This window comes from Bos taurus, chromosome X, assembly GCF_002263795.3.
Source record: "Bos taurus isolate L1 Dominette 01449 registration number 42190680 breed Hereford chromosome X, ARS-UCD2.0, whole genome shotgun sequence".
Taxonomy (NCBI): Eukaryota; Metazoa; Chordata; class Mammalia; order Artiodactyla; family Bovidae; genus Bos; species Bos taurus.
The window spans coordinates 107,033,766-107,053,552 of record NC_037357.1 but is presented as its reverse complement, the minus strand read 5'-3'; the positions used below and the strand labels follow the sequence as shown (position 1 = coordinate 107,053,552).

General features: G+C 38.2%; 1 protein-coding gene across 4 annotated transcripts in view; it reads left to right on the top strand.

The window, feature by feature from the left end:
• The window catches only part of CFAP47 (cilia and flagella associated protein 47), a 502,646-nt gene that overhangs the window by 278,690 nt on the left and 204,169 nt on the right, over nt 1–19,787 (top strand). For all 4 annotated transcript variants that reach the window (XM_024988430.2, XM_015461736.3, XM_059883840.1 and 1 more), the window contains 4 exons: nt 309–454; nt 11,629–11,740; nt 13,101–13,327; nt 17,832–18,006. In XM_024988430.2, the coding sequence (XP_024844198.1) occupies nt 309–454; nt 11,629–11,740; nt 13,101–13,327; nt 17,832–18,006 (660 nt within the window). The remainder of the gene's footprint in view (nt 1–308; nt 455–11,628; nt 11,741–13,100; nt 13,328–17,831; nt 18,007–19,787) is intronic.

Below are 19,787 nucleotides of genomic sequence, written 5' to 3'. Positions count from 1 at the left end.
TTCTGGAATGTCCTCTTTGCTGTTTATGTTTCTGTGTATATCCAGGCTGATTTTAAACACTAGTCAAGTTCCCTTTGTTTTTTAAGGAATCTTTAATAGAAGGTCATAATTACACATTTTTTTTTATGTTAAGCTTGAACTGGGGTCCCCCATACTTACATTAACACATGTGTCATCTAATTTTGTGTGCTAATGCTTTGAACATTTTAAAAATTCATCCCCAAACTCTAATCACTAATTGAAACAGCTGCTTTATTTGAACAGCACTTGCAAAATATGTAAACAAGCCCTATTTCGTGTTTTGGCAGCAACTGAGTCCAATTTCATCAAAGAGTTCTTTTGCTCTGCACATACTCTTCACCTGGCAGCGAAAGGGACTTCAAGCCTGGAGCTCTTCTTCCTCCCGTTTGGCATGCACACACGCTACTGTGTCATCATCCTCAGTAACAGAAAGGTGAGAATGGAAATGGGGTGGGCGCTTTCATTAAGGGCTGGCACTTTAATAGGATAACCAGTACAGGCAACTTGAGGACAGCTGAAGATTCTATGAATGTAGATAACAATGTTAACCCTCTGGTTGCTAAACAAAGAGCTTATCCTCAAGAATAAGCCAAGAGTTACACTCAGAACAGATCAGATCAGTCACTCAGTCGTGTCCGATTCTTTGCGACCCCATGAATCGCAGCACGCCAGGCCTCCCTGTCCATCACCAATTCCCAGAGTTCACTCAGACTCATGTCCATCGAGTCAGTGATGCCATCCAGCCATCTCATCCTCTGTCGTCCCCTTCTCCTCCTGCCCCCAATCCCTCCCAGCATCAGAGTCTTTTCCAATGAGTCAACTCTTCACATGAGGTGGCCAAAGTACTGGAGTTTCAGCTTTAGCATCATTCCTTCCAAAGAAATCCCAGGGCTGATCTCCTTCAGAATGGACTGGTTGGATCTCCTTGCAGTCCAAGGGACTCTCAAGAGTCTTCTCCAACACCACAGTTCAAAAGCATCAATTCTTCAGTGCTCAGCCTTCTTCATAGTCCAACTCTCACATCCATACATGACCACAGGAAAAATCATAGCCTTGACTAGATGAACCTTTGTTGGCAAAGTAATGTCTCTGCTTTTGAATATGCTATCTAGGTTGATCATAACTTTCCTTCCAAGGAGTAAGCGTATTTTAATTTCATGGCTGCAGTCACCATCTGCAGTGATTTTGGAGCCCCCCAAAATAAAGTCTGATACTGTTTCCACTGTTTCCCCGTCTATTCCCCATGAAGTGGTGGGACCGGATGCCATGATCTTCGTTTTCTGAATGTTGAGCTTTAAGCCAATTTTTTCACTCTCCACTTTCACTTTCATCAAGAGGCTTTTGAGTTCCTCTTCACTTTCTGCCATAAGGGTGGTGTCATCTGCATATCTGAGGTTACTGATATTTCTCCCAACAATCTTGATTCTAGCTTGTGTTTCTTCCAGTCCAGCGTTTCTCATGATGTACTCTGCATATAAGTTAAATAAACAGGGTGACAATATACAGCCTTGACGTACTCCTTTTCCTATTTGGAACCAGTCTGTTGTTCCATGTCCAGTTCTAACTGTTGCTTCCTGACCTGCATACAGATTTCTCAAGAGGCAGATCAGGTGGTCTGGTATTCCCATCTCTTGAAGAATTTTCCACGGTTTATTGTGATCCACACAGTCCAAGGCTTTGGCATAGTCAATAAAGCAGAAATAGATGTTTTTCTGGAACTCTCTTGCTTTTTCAATGATCCAGTGGATGTTGGCAATTTGATCTCTGGTTCCCCTGCCTTTTCTAAAACCAGCTTGAACATCAGGAAGTTCACGGTTCACATATTGCTGAAGCCTGGCTTGGAGAATTTTGAGCATTACTTTACTAGCATGTGAGATGAGTACAATTGTGCGGTAGTTTGAGCATTCTTTGCCATTGCCTTTCTTTGGGATTGGAATGAAAACTGACCTTTTCCAGTCCTGTGGCCACTGCTGAGTTTTCCAAATGTGCTGGCATATTGACTGCAGCACTTTCACAGCATCATCTTTCAGGATTTGGAATAGCTCCACTGGAATTCTATCACCTCCACTAGCTTTGTTCTAGTTGTCTGTAAATTTTGTAAGGGCTGGTAAGGAAGTCCCATGGGAAGAGAGTGGAGGCACACCTAACCTGCTGGGCCTTCTCTATCAGCTATGTATAGTTGCATAACAAGTGACCAAACACTGCTAGGCTTAAAAAAAATCTGTGTTTGTTATATCACATTTTCCATGGGTCAGAGATCCAGATGTAACCTAGATGGGTCCTCTGTTTTAGGTCTGTCAAGTCTTCAATCAAGGCATCAGCCAGTGCTGTGTTCTCCTTGAAAGCTCAATTGAGGAAGGAGCTGTTTCTAAACTCTCTCAAATTTTTGGCAGAGTTAATTTCATGGTTCTAGGAACCATGCATCTTGCTTCTCTAAAGCCAGGGAAGGAGAGAAACAGAGAGAGGGAGAGAAGGGTGGGAGAAAGGAAAGAGAGACAGAGAGAAAGAAAGAAGACAGGCTTCAGAGGAAACGTTTTATGGCATTATCCCCTTCTGGAAAGACACTACCATGTGTTGATCTGACAACGGAATTGATAACCCCCAGGAGATAGCCCCAAATGTGGATGGTAAAGAATCTGTCTGCAATGCGGGAGACCTGGATTCCGACGATCCCCCAGAGATGGGAATGGCAACCCACTACAGTTCTTGCCTGGAGAATTCCATGGACAAGAAGAGTCTGGCAGGCTACAGTCCATGGGTTCGCAAAGAGTCAGACACAACTGAGCGACTAACACACACACACACACACACACACACATATGCACTATATTGAATTCATAGGCAATGAAATAATGGTAACTGGAAAGAGGTGTTATATTGACCTGTTGCTTGTAGTATCATTTATACCTGAAAAATAGCATAACCTCTTAAATATGTCAAGAATATTTTAATTTTACAGTGAAAATTACCATTTAGGAAGAAAAAATGCTATTTAATATTAATGGTAAATTTTGTTTTTCATTTCCTTTAAAGTTTGATTTAACTGAATTCATCTATATAAAAATTTATTAAAAAAATAATAACTCTGGTGTGGCCAGTAGTTTAATAAAATATTTCACAATCCCTTTTCAATATCACTTTATAATATAGCCCTAGAAAAATACTAGGTTTAATTCTCAGTAGCCTGGTAAGAGTTTGATTTTGTTTTGCTTTGTTTTTTGCTATCAGTTTTTAGCTTTTTTGACCATACTATTCAGCTTGCAGGATCTTAGTTCCCTGATCAGGAATTGGACCTGGGCCTGGTTCTCTGGACTGCTGGGGAGCTCCCACTATTCTTTGAATTGTACTATTTGAATATTAATATTTACTTCCATAAATTTTATCTAAATTAATCAAAATATAATTATACTGAACTTGACATCTGTTTAAAACAGTCCTTTGATTACATATATTTTGTTCTTATCAGAAAGAATATTAAGAAAAACAATAATAATGAACGTATATTGCTATCAGTTGAGAAATAATGCTCCTAATCTAAAGTATTGCATTGAATTACAATTGCTTGAGTGGAGAAATACATCTATTAATTTACATGTTCAATTTTATTGCTAATTATATTTAAAAATGTAATTACACACTTAAATAGATAATCAATCACCCAAGTCCACTTAGTTAGTTCCTTTTCTTATTAAATGTGTGATAACTTCCTTGCCATTAAGAACTACCTGTTGAAAACTATGATGTAATTAGGCCCCAGTGTGATAGCTTTCCATGTGTAAAACAGAAATGTTTCTACTAAAGCTGCTACCGAGGGTCAGCCATTTGTTTCATTTTGGCTGTTCCTTTCAAACTTTCAAATAAAGTGAAATGACTTGTGTAATAGTTGTTTGAACAGAAAAACAGTTTTGCAAAACTTCCATCAGTGTTCATAGAAATTCCTCAATTAGGAGAAAACCTACAGAAGCCTAAAAATTCATGCTCTTAAGTGCTAGAAATCCAAAGAGATTTCTCTCATGTGTGGAAAGGGACAGACTGAATGAGGAAACTGGAGCAGAATCATGACCCAGTCCCTGAAAAAGTGCACTTTCTGGGAGGAGAGGTAGACAGACCCCCACACAGAGCACACAAACACTGCACAGAATAAAGCCATGTGTTGCTACAGCCATGGCACTCTGTCTTCACAGTGGTGCCTGTGTGAACAGCTGCTGGGTTCCAGCAGTGGAACTGGGTTCCACAGCTGGAAACCACCCAGCATTGCTGGGATCATCCTTATGAGAGAGGCAGGGGAATCAGCCAGGGATCCTTGACACAGTGCCTGGGTTAAAAGTCCATTCCATTTGTAGCTACTTTCTGTGACCTGACCAGCCCTTTTCCACCAACACATGAGCCTTTTTTGTTGAACCAAGCCAGAATCCTCCTCCCTCTGGGTATTTATCTTCTAATCCTTCACTGTCCTTTTTCTGTCTACAAAATTTGGTCAAAACAATCGAAACCAAAATCCTTGCCTTGCTGACTTGAGGAAGTAGCAGTCAACATCCCTGAACAGCTTACGCAATGCAGATTGGTCCTGTCCTGCACCAGGGCCCCCACACCAAAGAGAGCATCAGCCCTGCCACATCAGATCAGAAGTTGAGAGGGCAAGGGTGCCTGCTGCCAGGTAGAAGACCCCACAAGGCCTTCTTGTTGATGTGTGGTTTATAGCAGCTTAGTCTCAGGCTGTGCCATACCAGTTGTTAAATGTATTGCACGTCACTCTGGCCATCTCCCTTAGATTTGCATAAATAAGTGGAACCTCTCACATGATTTTTGCACTGTCTCTTGTTTCATTTTGCCTCAGCCTCTCTGTCTCTGCTAATGCAGAAATTAAGCTGGCAGTCTCTATTATGTATATGTAATTATTCCAATCAGTGTACAACTTTTTCAGTCATAATTAATGTACAGACTTAATACTGATAACAATATTGATTTTGCTTATTTTTCCTTTGCTAGCAAGATAAAAACATTATATTATGCTAAAATCTTTATGTAATTTTACATTTAGGCAAACTAACTTCAGTTTTATGAAAGTTATTTTTATAGTATAATTTGCTAATGGTTTATTCTATTTTCTATGATTTTAAACAGCAAGCTACAGTTCATTTGCCCTTTGATTTTTCATTTGATTTGTTACAACTGCATTTTTGTTTTTTCTTTTGGTAACTACACTCCTCCCCACAGGCCAACCCCCTGACTTGTTCCCTGGGAAACAGAGAGAAAGTGAAATCCCAACTGGCCCATAAACACTTTGAAACATTTATGAACTACAGGATTTCTGCTGGCCATATAGGGGCAGGTTAGGTGAACTTTGAAGTCTCCAACAAAGTGGTGAAAGTGAAAGTCACTCAGTCGTGTTTGACTCTTTGCGACACTATGGACTATACATTCCATGGAATTCTCCAGGCCAGAATACTGGAATGGATAGCCTTTCCCTTCTCCAGAAGATCTTTCCAACCCAGGGATTGAACCCAGGTCTCCCTCATTCCTGGTGGATTCTTTACCAGCTGAGCCACCAGGGAAGCACAAGAATACTGGAATGGGTAGCCTATCCCTTTGCCAGGGCATCTTCCCAACCCAGGAATTGAACTGGGTCTCCTGCATTGCAGGCAGATTCTTTACCAACTGAGCTACCAGGGGAGCCCACCAAAGTGGTAAATGTTCACAAAGATGGACAGAGCTTGAGCCCCTCCACACTACAAGACTTCCTCTGACCTCACCTACCCTACTTCCCCTGTTACTGTGTAACCATCAGCATACATTAAGCACTGCAGCCATTTTAGAAAAAAATAGAAGAAAATCTGAAAATGAGAATTTTGTGCCCAATGGTAGTTGTTTATTTAGGGGGATCTCCTCTAGGTTCCTTATCAATGATACAACCATTTATTCCGTAAAGATTCCACATGCCTCGGGTACCAAAATGTTAGCTCCAGGGGACTGCACTTCAAGTGACATGTAGAATATGAGGAAACAGTAATTCCTATTTTCCCAAATCCATGTTAATTTTATGGACCCTCTCATCCTTTTTTTTTTTTAATTGAGATATAATTGATAGATAACACTGTATAATTTTGAGATGTATACTGTGTTGGTTTGATATACTTATATGTGGCAATATGATTACTGCTGTCATGTTCTGGTGAAGGATCAGTTGTGTCCGATTCTTTGTGACTTCATGGACTGTAGCCTCCCAGGCTCCTCTCTCCATGGAATTCTCCAGGAAAGAGTACTGGAGGGGGTTGCCATTTCCTTCTCCAGGGGATCTTCCTGACCCAGGGGTTGAACCCTGGGTTTCCTGCATTGCAAGCAGACTTTTTACCATCTGAACCACCAGGGAAGCCCTGTTACAGTCATGTTAGCTAATGCATTTATCACACATATTGTTTCTTTTTTTGTCGAAAACAATTAAGATCTATTATCTTAGCAACTTGGAAGTTCATGATATACTATTGTTGACTATAATTACTCTGCTGTGCCTTAGATTTCCAGAATTTATTTATCTGCTAGTTACAAGTTTCAAACCCTCTCCTTCTTGAAGAAAACTATAGAATATGGAGTATGGCTTATTGTAAGTTTAAAAATTTGACACCTTCAAGCCGTATTCTAATTAATCTCATTTTATTATTCAGTTCACTCCTCCCAACAGAGTTTAATTCACCAACTATATAAAACCAGTTTTCTAGGCATGGAGAGAGTAAACACACAGAAAGGGTAGGAATACTGAACCCAAGGGAATCACATTTGAGTGGAGAAGACAACTTGCATAAATCTGGCCCAGCTCACACAGACACTTAGTGTTAGTTTGAAGTAGGTGCTCCCTCCTGGTTTACGAAAAATGCTTGCTAAACATATGGCACAGTCATGAGAATTAGAAAAAATGCGTTTCTTCCTTAAATGGATGCAACCTTATGCTGGGATGACCTTGCCCTCAGTAAGATGCCCCTTGCAAGACATACTCTTTCCTTGTATGCATGGTGTCCTAGACATGTCCACTCGTTTCTGTAACACAGATTGTGACCATTTCTGGAATAGTGGGAAGAATGCATAGCAGAGTCTGGGTTAATTGATTGATAAAGGAGTTTGGATAAGAAGAATGAGTAGAAATTTGCTAGTAAACAGAGTTTGGGCAGAGAAGTATGCTCAGGAGAAGATTCTAAGAACGTGAGGTTGAACTAAGCATGAAACTTCATGAATACTTGAATTGCCAGTTCTGAGAATAGAATGTTGGAAATGACAGAAAATGCTTTGAATGTATAAGTCAGACTAAAAATGAAGAGGGCCCTGAATTTTAACTGGAATAAGAAAGCTGAGTGCCGAAGAATTGATGCTTTTGAACTGGGGTGTTGGAGAAGACTCTTGAGAGTCCCTTGGACTGCAAGGAGATCTAACCAGTCCATCCTCAATGAAATTAGTCCTGAATATTCATTGGAAGGACTGATGCTGAAGCTCCGATACTTTTGGCCACCTGATGTGAAGAGCTGACTCGTTAGAAAAGACCCTGATGCTGGGGAAGATTGAAGGCAGGAAGAGAAGTGGACAACAGAAGATGAGATGGTTGAATGGCATCACCAACTCGATGGACATGAGTTTGAGCACTAGGAGTTGGTGATGGACAGGGAAATGAAGTCTGGTGTGCTGCAGTCCATGGGGTTGCAAAGAGTCGGGACATGACTGAGCAACTGAACTGAACTCAATTTATTTTTTATTATTGAAAGCAGGAGTCCAATAAAAGCCATATTGAGCATAGGCATGATCTGATTTTATTTTACTTTGGAAAGCATCTCTGGAGGCAAAACAGAAAGTAGACTAAGAGTTAAAGGCAAACTGGGAGACCAAGAGACTGGCTGGAAGACTTGCAGTCTATTACACTACTCCATACACATCCATCCTCTACAGCCCTCTGCTTTCCCTTATTATTAATAGCAGTCAAACAGAAGAATGTGAGAACCAATGGTGAAAGAAGAGGAGATGATGTTGAATCTGGGGAAAATAATGGGATAAGAGCACTGTATATGAAGATCAATCTTACTGGCAATTTCAGTGATGTTCACACCTGCAGAGAAAGCAAATTTTAATTTACTTGCAGAGCAAATTGGTGGGAAAAAATGTGAATAGAAACTTCTGAAAAATATGGTGATAAAGACAAAGAGAGATTGTTAAGCTCATTGCCACAGTAGCTTCTGGCTCTAGGCCCAGCCTAATGTTTATTTGAGAGATGTTTTCCTACAATATATCATGTGTTTTTATTAAACAATCAATTCATATGTTATGCCATTTAAATATATGTTACCTTCTCAAAATGTCTATGGAATAATCTCTCAGGCATGTAATTAATGTTGTGTTAAAATTATGTTTAAAAAACTCAACTTTTTAGTGCAAGCATTTAATCTTGTTATATGCCTTCTTCTCACCTTCACTGAGTCTCTTAGCTCAGTCATTCTATGAAAAATAGTACTTTAAAAGAATGGCAATTATTCTTAATGGTCAGTTTCATGTTATAATTATTACAAAGTCAAATAAATAGTCACAGTCAATGATTGATAATCTCTCTCTAGTGTATGGAATTTAACATTTTAAAATTTTAGCTTAGGTCTCACTTGCCTGTTATCAAAATAATATAGTATTGTACAGCCAATGCAAATACACAGATTAGAAAAATAGTAACATCTGGGTCCAGTATGAGAGTGTAAGTAGAAGTTAAGACCTATGAAACAACATAGGGATTTGATTTTCTGTCTAGAAATGTGTTTTTTCTTTTCTTTTTTTATTTTTTTTAAGGTTGAGGTTGGTTGTATCTGGAGGGCATCCATGACTTGGCCAGGGTTACCCAGCTAATTAGTGGCAGAGCTGGAATTAAAACTTTCCTGACAATTTAGTGTTGTGTTCTTTCCTTCTGGGTCATTAACAGCTGGTCTTGTAAAATTGCATGAACTGCATTGTTTGAGACCTCCGTTTAACTAGATACAGAAAGAACAAAATATTTTTTGTGAGGGTTTCTTACAATTGACAATGGGCATTGGCATCTTTCTGGAAAATGCAAATTCAAGTAAATATGCAGACTAGAAAATATGTAATAAGAGCAGAAAGGAAATTTAACAGGTGACTATTAAGATAGCTTACATTGACAAGTGCCTATTGTGTGTTAGATAATTTCATTTCCCTTGTCACTACCTCTAGACTTGGAATGTAAAGGGCTTCTCTACTTTAAACAGTTCTTTATTGCATTTGTATTATTTGCTGGTCTGATTTTATTTCTAGAAAAATGGAGGGAAATAATTAAATGATACTATAAGTGAATTTTATGAATAATTTGCTGGAACAGGCATCATTTTCAATTACATTGTTTCTTTTAAAAAAAAAAAGAACTTTGAAAGTGACAAGTTAGATGAAATAATTTTTTGAAAAGTGATATATTGTCTAAGACATAGAGTTAAGTGAAGTTGAATGGAGTCATAGTTATTGATATTTCAAGGGACTAATAAATGGCTAGGAAGATGTTTATCATTTATATTTTAGAAAAATATTCTGTATTTTGGAAAATAATAGTTTACTCCTTTTGTATTAAATCTCATGAGTTGGTATTCATTTTCAGGAGTAGACATGCTATATAGATCTGGTTTCATTCAGGTACACATTGAAAAAAACATACAATTATTATAACTCTATAGTCACCAAGTCTAACTTCTTATGAAGACTATGTTGACACAAATCATCAATAAACAGTCTATAATAGGAATAGAAAAAAATTTTGCTTGAGTCTAACTGGTCGCAAAGAGTTGGATACGACTGAGCGACTGAACTGAACTGAACTGAGGACTATAGCCTGGAACATAGATTCAAGAGGCACTTGGGTGGTGTTCCCCCAGACTATAAAATGTAGGAGGCTAAAATAGACAAAAATCAAAAAGGTACATAAGTTGTTTGTCAAGAATTAGTATTGAATCTGGCAAGAAGTAAGGATCTTGCTAAGCAAGGGTTGGTTTGGGGCCCCAAGTGTTTGCACACTTACGAACTCTATAAGAGAAGACCTTTAAGCCATAAGATTGCAGCTGTATTGAGAATGGCTTTCCTGCATTGGAGAAGGAAATGGCAACCCACTCCAGTGTTCTTGTCTGGAGAATCCCAGGGACGGGGAAGCCTGGTGGACCGCCGTCTATGGGGTCGCACAGAGTCAGAAATGACTGAAGCGACTTAGCAGCAGCAGCAGCAGTGGTAGTGTTCTTGAGTTTGAAAAGGTTCAGAAGATTCAAGTTCTCAGTGATGCAGGACTGTCTGAAACTATATCCACAATAGCCACCCACCTGCATTTTGAATGCCTGAACCACAATTACTCCATTTTGATTTTTATTCTTTCTTTAATTATTAAAGCAGATATAAAATTCATGTTTCACAGGCTGTAAGACAGGCTATTCTAGTTAGCATAAAGCTTGAGCCAAATCGTATATAAGCCCAAATGACTTCCCCATAACTCAACGTGAAAATTTCTTCTATTAACTACATTTTAGGTAAAATAACTGATTTTTAGATAAAAATAAACAGAAAAAAATTAAAAGTAAAATATTAATATTTTGTTTTCTTTGGTGGATTGATGCGTTTGCACTCCAGTTACTGAAAAAAAAATTTTTTTACTGTACCCTGTGGCTTTGTGGGATTTCAAAACTTTATATCATTAGTATTGATCACTCAGCTGTATGTAGTAACACACATACAAAAAAAATTCAGATTGCTAGCTTGGGTTTATGTTTGAAAAGTACACGTCTACTTAGTAAAAATTACTAGATCTTCCACATTTACTAAGATCTTGAGGACTTCCCTGGTGGCTTAGACAGTAAAGCACCTGTCTACAATGCGGGAGACCCAGGTTCAATCCCTGGGTTGGGAAGATCCCCTGGAGAAGGAAATGGCAATCCACTCCAGTACTATTGCCTGGAAAATCCCATGGACAGAGGAGCCTGGTAGGCTACAGTCCATGGGGTTGCAAAGAGTCAGACACGACTGAGCGGCTTCACTTTCACTTTTAGGTTATTTACATGCAAATGAAATTTGGCAAGCCTGCTCTCATTCCATTTAAGTGGATCTCTTAAGTGCTTGCTAAGTGCCAGCAAAGGGTTAGAGATTATTCTAAAGATGTGTTTGAGCAAACAACATATACATAAATGATATACAAGTATATTGATCACATAATAAAAATATACCAAAAAATTTAATATCTTAGATAACAAGTGAAATGACAAAAATTGTTGTTACCTCATGTAATCATCACCACATTCTTTACTTTCATTCTCATTTGCTTGAATTGTTTAATTGTTTTAAGCTAGCAGTCTTCCAAGAATATTTATAACTGTTAGGATCAACTGCTGTCAATGACACCTTGGGACCTTCTTAATCCATCTCTGTGTTCTGGTTGCATGCAATATTTCTCTCATACTATGGCAGGGCTGTATTTAATCCTTATGTTCTCCACCCATTTAGGATGTATGTTGCTTAGTAATACACCATGCATGTTTTTAAAGATTTATCCTAATTTTTTCATGAGCTTTTAAAATTTAATATTATTGTGTGGTTGTGTTATAGATTGGAGAATTAATATATATTTTGGAAGGAAGAGGCATTATCCCTTTGCCTTCCAGATTCTTTCCAGTGGATTCTTCATCTCCACTTGAGTATAGCTGTTCTCCAGAAGAAGGTAAAGTATTCATGCATTTTATATAATTTCTAATGTTGAAGGATAGTATTGTTCTTCATAGAGTCACCTAAGCACTCTCACAGCACATTTTTCCAATATATAATTACAGTTTCAAAAGCTCCCTATTAACTTGAATATGTCAGCATCCATGGAATAGAGCACCATTTTAACACTTAAGAAAATGTCAAGGGTACTTCTTTTTAAATCTTTATTTTAGTCTTCAGATAAATATTGAAATTTGGCATTCAAATATTTACTCAGCAAAGTTTTCCATTTTCCAAGTATTTTAGAAATAGCTACAGTGCCAAATTCTATATATTATAATTTGTTTGTTATTGTTTTAGTTGCTAAGTCGTGTTTGACTCTAGAGACCTCATGGATTATAATGTAAAGAATCTACCTGCCAATGCAGGAGATGCAAAGGATGAGGGTTCGATCCCTGGGTTGGGAAGATTTCCTGGAGTAGGACATGGCAACTCGCTGCAGTATTTTTGCATGGGAAATCACATGGACAGGGGATCCTGGTAGGCTGCCATCTCTGGGATCGCGAAGAGTTAGAGCCCTCCAAGGATCAAACCTGTGTCTCCTGCATTGACAGGTGGGTTCTTTACCACTGAGCCACCTGGGAAGCCCTAGATGATATTAATGATATAACCTGTACTTTTACGCAGTGTTCTAGTTTAAAGTGTAAAGTTGTTACTGAAAGAAAATTGCAGTTCTTGCCAGTCCTTGAGAGATGTTTTTCTTTACATTTTTTTCTGCTCCTCTTACTTCTAATCACTGATAGGAGAACAATGGTCAATGACTAGAGCTCTTTGGAGAGAAAATTATCTTTAATTCCTGAAAACTTACTCTTAAATTACTGATTTAGAACTACTCGAAATGTGTTGCTGTTGTTGTTTAGTCACTCAGTATGTCTGACTCTGCAACCCCATGGACTGCAGCACGCCAGGCCTCCCTGTCCATCACCAACTCCCGGATTTCACCCAAACTCATGTCCATTGAGTTGGTGATGCCATCCAACCATCTCATCCCCTGTCGTCCCCTTCTCTTCCTGCCTTCAATCTTTCCCAGCATCAGGGTCTTTTCAAATGAGTCAGTTCTTCGCATCAGGTGGCCAAACTATTGGAGTTTCAGCTTTAGCATCAGTCCTTCCAATGAATATTCAGGACTGATTTCCTTTAGTGTTGACTTGTTTGATCTCCTTGCAGTCCAGAAATGTGTTACCTGTTTATTTTTACTCTTGTTAATAAAGGCCACAACTGCAGTGTTATATTTCAGACCTCCCAAGTCCACCCTGGATAACAATATCAAGGGCATACATGATCATTGCAATCATGATTGTTTTTGCTTCCCCTAGTGCTTACTAAAGATGATCCAGTTCTGTATTTGAAATGTAAGCTCCACCAAATCTTGGATGTGGACCTTAAATTGCCACTGACTAATGAAGCCAAGGAAAAGGCCTTGACTTTTGCAGCACAGCACCAGATGTCGAAGATAGAGTATGAGAGAAGGTTGATCACAGGCACTCTGGAGAGCAGTAGCATCCGAGTGGCCATTGCCCTCCTGGGACTGACTGAGATCGAGGTAGGAATGGAAGAAAGAGGACGTGCTGAAATTAGTCTATCTTTTTTTGTTTATTTGTTTTCTTTTTTTAATATAAATTTATTTATTTTAATTGGAGGCTAATTACTTTACAATATTGTATTGGTTTTGCCATACATCAACATGAATCCACCACAGGTATACACATGTTCCCCATCCCAAACCCTCCTCCCACCTCCCTCCCCGTACTATCCCTCTGGGTCATGTACAGAGATGTTACACTCAATCATGACAATGTTTCTACATATAAAAATGATGAAAGCTGCTTTTCCCCACAAAGACAGCTCTGTAGCTTTTTTCTTTTTTACCTCATTAAATAATAAATCTGAAACAAACTGTTGTACTAGGTAATTTTAGGCATTACACTCTGGTAGTTATTTCACAGGAATTTTCAGTTCTCGCTATTCATTAGCGGGCCCTGGAGAATTAATGCCAGTGCCCAGACCCCATTCTAGAACATTGAATTGTTCTAGAGAAGGGGGTGAGTGGGAACATGTTCTAAAATTTGCCTAGGTCATTCTGTCATTCATCCAGAGAGGATCAATTCTGGGGTCAGATACCAGACTCTAGCACTGTCCAGCTGTGTGACTGTGAGCTGGTAACTTAAAATTCCCAGTTTTGATTCTGGGAAACAAAATTCTAGCTTTGATTTTTTATATTTGTAATAAGGAAATAATGGTCATTAATAAAAACTGAGATAATTATGTAAAATGCTTAGCATAGTGCCTGGTATATAGTGCTTTCTAGATATATATCTTTGTTGTTGTTGTTACTATTACTGTAGATTCTTATTATCATAGCTTGACCTCTATCTTATAATTAAAATAAGGAACAGTCAAATCTCCACAGAGCCACCAAAGCAAGTCTTCTGAAATATAAACCCCTGCACTTTGCTCCTTTTCTCCCCTGGCTTTTCCAACTTGTGTCAGAATGAAAACCACCATCCTTACAATAGTTTTCATGACCCTCCTGGTCATCCTGGTCAGTCCCAGCATCTCCACTGAACCATCCTCTTCCCTGACCTCAGTGTCTGCACTGGAGCCCATTCACTCCCATCCCTCCCTGTGCACAGGCCTCCCTGCTGTTCTTCATGTGCCCAAGGAAGGCCTGCTCCTTGTGGCCTGTGCATGTCCGTCCTTTGTAGCTTTTCCCTGGACCTGAGAGACTATGTCCCTCTTCAGGTCTGCTGGAAAGCTACCCTGAGGTTCTGCTTTACCGACTTAAATTTTTAATAGAATCCCTTACTTCCACCAGCCACTCTCCAAACCCTAAACTCCCTTCACTTTTCTCTTAGCAAAAACTGTCTAAATGCAGAAAATAACTAGAGAAGGGTTGAATGTGCAAGTTTAAGAAAATCAGCTACATCACATCAGAACATACAGACACATCTTTCTCTGCCATTATACAGATAGTCATAGTTCTCTTTTCAAGCGTAATTATCACTGTACTCTTGAAATGTGATAATGCTAATGCTTTTTGCAATAGAACGATAAACAAGATTGATTTTGAAAGTACCCTCTCCTTATGTAGTATTTGACACATTTTTCCCCAAATGCTTTTATGTGCACTTTTCAAATTATTTCATTGAATCCATGGAGAAATGGAGCGAAGATAGGATTACACTTGTAATACAAAAAACAGGAAATGACTGAGGCATAAAAAGATCTAAGTTGCCCTAACTGACAGGACAGAGATTACAGCCTAGATCGGGGCAGAGACAAATTTTAAAGCTGGAAAATAAATAAAGCTGAACACTCAGAGACACATAGTACATAGTAAACCTCTTACAGACCTGTAAACCAAGACTCCAAAATAGTCAGATAGTAGCCCAAGGTGACTCCACTGGTTTGTGACAGATTAGAAATAGGCCTGGGTTTTTACCTCCCAGTCCGTGGCTTGTTTTGTTGCCCTGTATAGCCTCCAGATCATATGTTCATTTCTTAGTTTACTGCCATGAAAATGTATAATGGAATAAATGAAAGTCTACAATCCTCTGTTATAACATAAAATAACTATATAATAAATAAAATCTAAAATTATCCTTGAAATAAATCTGTTTAGAACTAAATCTAATTGAATAAAGGTAATTACTTTTCTGCCAAAGAAAATGACACGTCTAATTTTTTGTTATACAGCCATATGCAATTTGAATCGTTGAAATATTTATAAGGTAATAGCATTATGATGTATCTACTTTATAAACTGCAGGAGACGGGATCTTTTGTCAGGAACTTGAATATCTGGCACTTTACACGTAGAACTCATATTGGATTCATATCCTGGCCATTAATAAACCAACTCTAATGATATACTCAGTGGTACTAGAAAGATTCAGAGCTTGCAAGGGAGTTACCTAATGTTTTCTATTACTTTCCTCAATTTTATGTTTTAAAACTCATGCTTTGTACTCTGGGATAAATGGCAAAGAAATTCATTGAAATTTTGAAATTTGACGTTTTAAAAAAGGAAATCTGAAAGATCCCCTTGGTGAGGATTAAGTAGGGTAAAGAAAAGGTTTTTGTATTTGTCAAATGTAAGTGCACTTCAAATCTTCAAATCACAAAGTAAGTACCTGTCGATACTATCAAAGAGAAACAAAGGCAGATACTAGGTAAAGCAAGGATGAATTTATTCAGTAACTGTTGAATCAGAGAGGACCGAGCATGAACTGAACTGAGGAGAGAGAGTGTGCTGGAGCCTGAGAAGTGTCAGGGATACATAGAAGTTTACAAGAAGCAGGAGGGAATTGGTCACAGTGATCCGGACTTGTTAATTGATGCTTATAAAGAAAAACAAACTTCTGGAATCTTTATGACCAGAGATATGTAGTGATTCAAGTTAGAACCAAGTACCCACCTGGCTGGGTGCATTAGCTCCTTGAATTTTTGTATTTCAAAGAGAGGGTTCTGAGGTCCTGGAGAAGACAGTTCTGGGTGGTAGATTTACATCTGTAAAGAAGGAATTTATAATTGCCGGCTTTTTAAAGTAACTGTTTTGAGGTGAGGGGGGAGCCTATGTGCCTATATCAGATTTTGGCTGGAACAAACAGTAAATTATCCTGGCAGCATGGCAGCACTTGTTCTAGTCTCTGTGTGTGTGTATGAGGGAGAGGGGTGGACAAAATCATTTGTGCTCAAAAATGTGCATTTTCTATAGGCTAAAGTTGAGGCCTAATTGAGAAGAGGGCTTGGAGGAGCCCAACTAGAGTCTGATCAAGAAGAGAATCTGTATCTGTACATATTATTTTGAATGACTTGCAGATATAGAAGGCAGATGGTACACTTTGGGGTAAAGAACTAGTTACTGATATGAATAGAAAATTTGTTCATAATAACTCGAAAAATAAACCAAATCAAAACAATAAAATTATAAATGAATTAATTTACCTTTCTGCATATACATTATTTTAATTGTCAAAATAAAGTAGGTAGAAAATGTGGCTTTGTGAGAAAAAAGTATTTGTGAATTTTATAAATAACAAACCCAGTGAATGAGATAACTGCCAGAGGAACTAAAACCAATTTTTGTTGAGTAATGGTAGCATGATCACAATCATGATGATGGCAAGGACAACAATGGCAATGATAATGACAGGCAATATTTACTGAGTACTTAAAATATGTTCCAAGGACCTGGCATTTGTTTATACTTTAAATATACCAGGGATAGGCAATATGTAATATTATTGCCTGTTTTGCAAATAAAGACTTTATGGCTTTGATTAATAACCTGGCCAAGCTTAGAATCGGGTTATAAATGCAGGCAGTCTGGCTTCAAGAAGAGTTGGTCTAACCATTAGACTGTACTACGTGTTTAGCAGTAGAGGGACCAGATAAAAATAAATATTGCCATTATTGGTTCATACTCAGTGAGCTGGGTTTTTCTTTGTGGTCCCATTTCAGTAAGGACAGTATTGAAGGAAATTGTATCTAGAAGAGCATATTCATGGGGGCAAGTTCTAACCCACATTATATAAGTAATATTTGAATGGACTAAAGATATCAAACCTATTTGAAAGGAATACTGGGAGGTTTGTGGAGGGGTAGGACCTAGTTTTATATAAGTATATTTTTTTTCTCCAAATTGTCATTAGCAAAAGAGAGGGGACTAATTGTACTGCTAATAAGAGCTAGAGCTGACAGGTAGATGTTAAATAACACAAGGTTCAACTCACAGAGGGAAGTACTTTCTCTAGTGGAGTGTTCACTAATGGAATGATCTCTTCCTGAGACAGTGAAATCCTCAACAGTGAAAAGATTAGAGCAGGGGACATTGAGTATCTCTCAATAATGGGTGACTCTATTGAGTCTATGAAACATGTTACTGTTGTCTCATACCAATTAAACAATAGTATGTCTAAAGAAATGAACAAAGCCAATCTCTTGAGGGATTTCTATTCCCCATATTTGAAGTCTAAGTCTAACACTGTTTTTTCATTTTGGAGGCAATAGGAAAATTACAGTCTAATTTTACTGTTTATTTGCAGATGTGTATGCTCTTTAATGTTTCAAAGTTGAAGAAGCCAAAGTCCATTTTATACAAAGCAGAACTGAGCCTTCCAGAACATTTTGATATCCCCAAGACAGTCTTCATTCCTCAGGTTCCAGAAACTCAAGTTGAATTGCCTCAATATCAAGGAAATGAATCTGCAGAAAAAACAGGTAACCAGTAATGTTAATGTGTAGACTGCAATATCTAGCACTGGCTTGGGTATTGTGCAATTTTAAAATACAAAGAAGAGATTATCTTAATGGGTTTTTCATAATGTAATTGAAGAGAAGGTGCAGCTATATAAATACAAATTGTTAAATGATACTTTATATTGTAAATAACTGATATGCTACATCACAGTAATTTAAATTATGTACTGAATTCAGGTGCCAAATACTGGTACTGAAATTTACCGAAATTTGCCAGCTTGTCTTTGTTAAAGAGTGGTTGTCTGATTAAGACCATAAGTTCTTTTTGAGGAAGGTAATTTCTTGCTGTCACAGTGAACTTGGGTACAGAAATTGCACTGGTACAGAATTGCACCTCAACTGGAGTTGAGGCTTAGATTGGCTCTAAAGGATAGGAAGGAGGATATTGGTAGCAAGAACATTTCAGAGGAGAAAAATGCCATTTATGAGTAATTTATCTTTCATCTAGATAAGGTCCTTTTTTAGTTAAGCACCTACTTTTTGTCTCCTTTATTCTGTGTATTTGTGATCAAGCAGAACTATGCCTGGGGCTTCCCAGGTGGCACTAGTGGTAAAGAATTTGCCTGCCAATGCAGTAAACTTAAGAGCCTTGGGTTCGAGTTTGATCCCTGGGTCAGGAAGATCCCCTGGGAGGGAGGACATAGCAACCCGCCTGGAGAATTTCATGAACAGAGGAGCCTGGCGGGCTATAGTCCACAGGGTTGCAAAGAGTCAGACATGAATGAAGTGACTTAGCACTCACACAGGACTGAGATTTAACAAAATACAAACATTTATATTATTAAATGCAAGTGATAAGATGTAAACAAAGTGACATAATAATGTAAAGTATTCATTTTTTAAATTTTTTTAAATTTTAATTGATGTATTTTTGATTTACAATGTTGTGTTACAGCAATATAGCAAAGAGAATAAATTATACATATATATACATTATTTTCCATTATGATTTATTGTAGGATACTGAATATAGTTCCCTGTGCTATATAGTAGGATCCTGTTGTTTGTCCATTCTATATATAAAAGAATGGGGGTTACATCTGCCAACCCCAATCTCTCACTCCTTCCCCCCAACCTTGGCAACCGCCAGTCTGTTCTCAGTGTCCCTGATTCCCTGATTCTGTTTCTGTTTCATAGATAGGTTCATTTGTATCATATTTTATATTCCACATATACGTGATATGGGCTTCCCTGGTGGCTCAGATGGTAAGGAATTCGCCTGCAATGCATGAGACCTGGTTTTGATCACTGGGTTAGGAAAATCCCCTGGAGAGGGGAATGGCAACCCCCTCCAGTATTCTTGCCTGGAGAATTCCGTGGACTGAGGAGCCTGGCAGGCTACAGTCCATTGGGTTGCAAAGAGTCGGATATGACTGAGTGACTAACACATATATGTGATGTGGTTTGATATTCATCTTTCTCTTTCTGACTTCACTTAGAATAATAATTCTGGTTGCACCCATGTTGCTGCAAATGGCATTATGCCATTATTTTTTATGGCTGAGTAGTATTTTTATATATATATATATATATATATATATATATATATAAAATCTTCTTTATCACGTTCCTCTGTCAATGGACATTTAGGATGTTCCCATGTCTTGGCTATTGTGAGCAATGCTGCTATGAACATAGCAGGGCATGTATCTTTTTGAATTATAATTTTGTCTGGATATATGCCCAGTAGTAGGATCACTGGATCATATGGTAATTCTAATTTTAGTTTTTTTGAAGAACCT